Below are 3,459 nucleotides of genomic sequence, written 5' to 3'. Positions count from 1 at the left end.
CATCCCAATGGGGTTTTGATGCGGCCCCTCTGCTGACCCCCATCCAATCCATCCTTTCCCCCTCCAGGTTCGATATCGACGACTCCTCTCCCAGCGTCTCAGGCTGTTGTGGGGACGAATGTACGTACGAGATCCTGAGCAGGAGGACCAGATTTGCTGATGCTCCACAACTTCCTCCTGCTGCTCATTGTCCCACCTGCTGCCATTAAACCCCCCCATCTGGATCCCAAATCTACCCTATTTACACCCAAAATCACCCTCTATGTCCAGGCCCAATATGGCGGCTATCCAGGCCCAACATGGCCACCCCTATCCAACATGGCCGCCCCCCATCCAACATGGCCGCCCAAATCCAACATGGCGGCCCCCCATCCAATATGGCGGCCTTCCATCCAATATGGCCGCCCAAATCCAACATGGCCGCCCTCGAGCTTCAATATGGCCGCCCCCCATCCAACATGGCCGCCCCTCATCTCCATCATGGCCACCCCCATCCAACATGGCGGCCCCCCATCCAACATGGCGGCCCCCCATCCAACATGGCCGCCCTCCAGCTCCATCATGGCCAACCCCATCCAACATGGCGGCCCCAAATCCAACATGGCCGCCCAAATCCAACATGGCGGCCCCCCATCCAACATGGCCACCCCCCATTCAATATGGCGGCCTTCCATCCAATATGGCCGCCCAAATCCAACATGGCCGCCCTCGAGCTCCAATATGGCGGCCCCCCATCCAACATGGCCGCCCCCCATCCAACATGGCCGCCCCCATCCAACATGGCGGCCCCCCATCCAACATGGCGGCCCCCCATCCAACATGGCCGCCCCCCATCCAACATGGCCGCCACCCAGTCAATATGGCCGCCCCCCATCCAACATGGCCACCCCCCATCCATCATGGCCGCCCCACATCCAATATGGCCGACCCCATCCAACATGGCCGCCCCAATCCAACATGGCCGCACTTCATCTCCATCATGGCCGCCCCAATCCAACATGGAGGCCCAACATGGCGGCCCCAAATCCAACATGGCCGCCCCCATCCAACATGGCCGACCCCATCCAACATGGCCGTACTTCATCTCCATCATGGCCGCCCCAATCCAACATGGCGGCCCCAAATCCAACATGGCCGCCCCCCATCCAACATGGCGACCCCATCCAATATGGCGGCCCTCCATCCAATATGGCCGCCCAAATCCAACATGGCCGCCCAAATCCAACATGGCCGCCCTCGAGCTCCAATATGGCCACCCCCCATCCAACATGGCGGCCCCCCATTCAACATGGCCGCTCCTCATCTCCATCATGGCCGACCCCATTCAACATGGCCGCCCCCATCCAACATGGCGGCCCCAAATCCAACATGGCAGCCCCAAATCCAACATGGCCGCCCCCCGTTCAACATGGCCGACCCCCCATCCAACATGGCGGCTCCCCATCCAATATGGCCGCCCTCTCCTTTATCACCTCCATGTTTCAGAAGCCTTCAGGTTGTATTTGCTGTTATAGGGCCGCCCTTAGGCCCCCTCAGTTCTCAGTTTTGGGGATGAAAAAGACTTTTTACCCTTTTCTGTCTCTTCGGTTTCTATTAAATAAACGTTGGACAATTTGAGCTCTGGGCCTACGTTTCCCATCACCCCCCGCGCGCGCGGCCCTTAGGAATGAATGAAACTTCCCGGCATGCCCCGCGGCACTCGGGCTTCCGGGTTGCGATGGGGGCGTGGCCGGAAGTGGATCTCTGCACCAATGAGCGCTCAGAGGGGTGTGATTCCTCTCAACCAATAGCAGCGCAGCATCCCTTCTTCCGCCGGAAGTGGAGCCGCACATCCGCCGGAAGTGGAGCCGCACTTCCGCCTCCTCCTATCTGGACGCCGCCATGTCTCTCGTCAGCCGCTTCTCCCGCTCCCTCCTCCGTTCCTCCACCCGACCCGGTTCGATCCAACGTGGGATCATCTCGGGTCCCCCCCAACACCCGTTGGGTACCGCGGTAAGCTCTATAGGCTGCTATGGGATGGGGTTGACCTTAATAACGGGGTAATCAAGGTTATCTGACCTCCGTTTTACCGGCAGGAGACCGTCGTGGGCCTGGCCGCCATGTTTGTCACGTGTCTGGGCCCGGCCGCGTGGGTCCTGTCCCACCTGGAGGAATACAAGAAACGGGAATGAACCACGGACCCCCCCCCCCCCATTCAGCTCTATGGGAACAAGGCCGCCATGTTGCCCCTCAACGGGACCAGGGCCTAAAGGAGCCCCAAAGCCACAATAAAGGCCAATTAGGCCAAGTCCTAAATCTCTTTGTGTGTGTATCTGTGTGTATTTGTGGGTGTTTCGGGGGTAGACGCCATGTTGGGACGCCATGTTGTGACGTCACACTGCGGCTTTGGCCTCCCATGATGGCCGTCTAGCGTTGCTAGGGGGCGGGCACTGGCCTGATTGGTTGCTAGGGGGACAGGCAGTGATCTGATTGGTTGCTAGGGGGCGGGCACTGGTTGCTAGGGGGCGGGATCTGACCTGATTGGTTGTTAGGGGGTGGGCAGTGATCTCATTGGTTACTAGGGGGCGGGCACTGGTTGCTAGGGAGCGGGCAGTGACCTGATTGGGCACTGGTTGCTAGGGGGCGGGCAGTGACCTGATTGGTTGCTAGGGACAGGCGGTGGCTTGCTGATTGGTTGCTAGGGGCGGGCACTGGTTGCTATGGGGCGGGCAGTGACCTGATTGGTTGCTAGGGCCAGGCACTGGTTGCTATGGGGCGTGCAGTGATCTGATTGGTTACTAGGGGGCGGGCACCGGTTGCTATGGAAGAGCAGTGATCTGATTGGTTATTAGGGGCGGGCAGTGGTCTGATTGGTTGCTAGGGGGCGGGCACTGGTTGCGATGGGGCGAACAGTGGCCTGATTGGTTGCTAGGGGCGGGCAGTAACCTGCTGATTGGTTGCTAGGGGGCGTGTCCGTTGCTATGGGCTTTGATTGATGGACAGGGCGGACCCGTTGCTAGGGGGCGGGGCTTCTCTGTTGCTAAGGGGAGGCTTCAGCCTCCTCAAGGCCTCACTTCCGGCGGGGCGGCCGCTGTTCCCGGAAGTAGTTCGTTCTCAATCACCGGTGACCCGGAAGAACATCGACGGGGCGGGGCAGAAGCGGCAAGATGGCGGCGGAGGTTCCTCAGCAGCAGCCGGAGCCGCTCGGCCCCGATGCGGACGGTAACGGCCCCATAGGAAATAAGGGGGCTAAAAGGGACCCCATTGCCCCCCATAGGGATCTATGGAGCCCCATAGAACCTTATGGAGCCCCATAGGGATCCCATTGCCCTCCATAGGGATCCTATTGCCCTCTATAGGGATCCCATTGCCCCCCATAGAGAACTATGGAGCCCCATAGAACCTTATGGAGCCCCATAGGGATCCCATTGCCCCCTATAGGGATCCTATTGCCCCCCATAGAGAACTATGGAGCCCCAT

General features: G+C 60.0%; 2 protein-coding genes across 2 annotated transcripts in view; both read left to right on the top strand.

The window, feature by feature from the left end:
* Positions 1–1,617, top strand: part of NAA40 (N-alpha-acetyltransferase 40, NatD catalytic subunit) — a gene marked incomplete at its 5' end in the record, with an annotated part of 17,328 nt that extends 15,711 nt beyond the window's left edge. Inside the window, one exon of the mRNA XM_015850937.1 lies at positions 68–1,617. Within this exon, the coding sequence (XP_015706423.1) occupies positions 68–209 (142 nt within the window). The remainder of the gene's footprint in view (positions 1–67) is intronic.
* A 1,455-nt stretch (positions 1,618–3,072) lies between these two features.
* The window catches only part of OTUB1 (OTU deubiquitinase, ubiquitin aldehyde binding 1), an 8,545-nt gene continuing 8,158 nt past the window's right edge, over positions 3,073–3,459 (top strand). The window contains exon 1 of the mRNA XM_032441813.1: positions 3,073–3,201. Coding sequence (XP_032297704.1) covers positions 3,147–3,201 — 55 coding nt within the window. The 5' untranslated portion in view covers positions 3,073–3,146. The remainder of the gene's footprint in view (positions 3,202–3,459) is intronic.

This window comes from Coturnix japonica, unplaced genomic scaffold (assembly GCF_001577835.2).
Source record: "Coturnix japonica isolate 7356 unplaced genomic scaffold, Coturnix japonica 2.1 chrUnrandom595, whole genome shotgun sequence".
NCBI lineage: Eukaryota > Metazoa > Chordata > Aves > Galliformes > Phasianidae > Coturnix > Coturnix japonica.
Note: the sequence above shows the minus strand (reverse complement) of the source record. Positions and strands in the feature narration are given on the sequence as shown.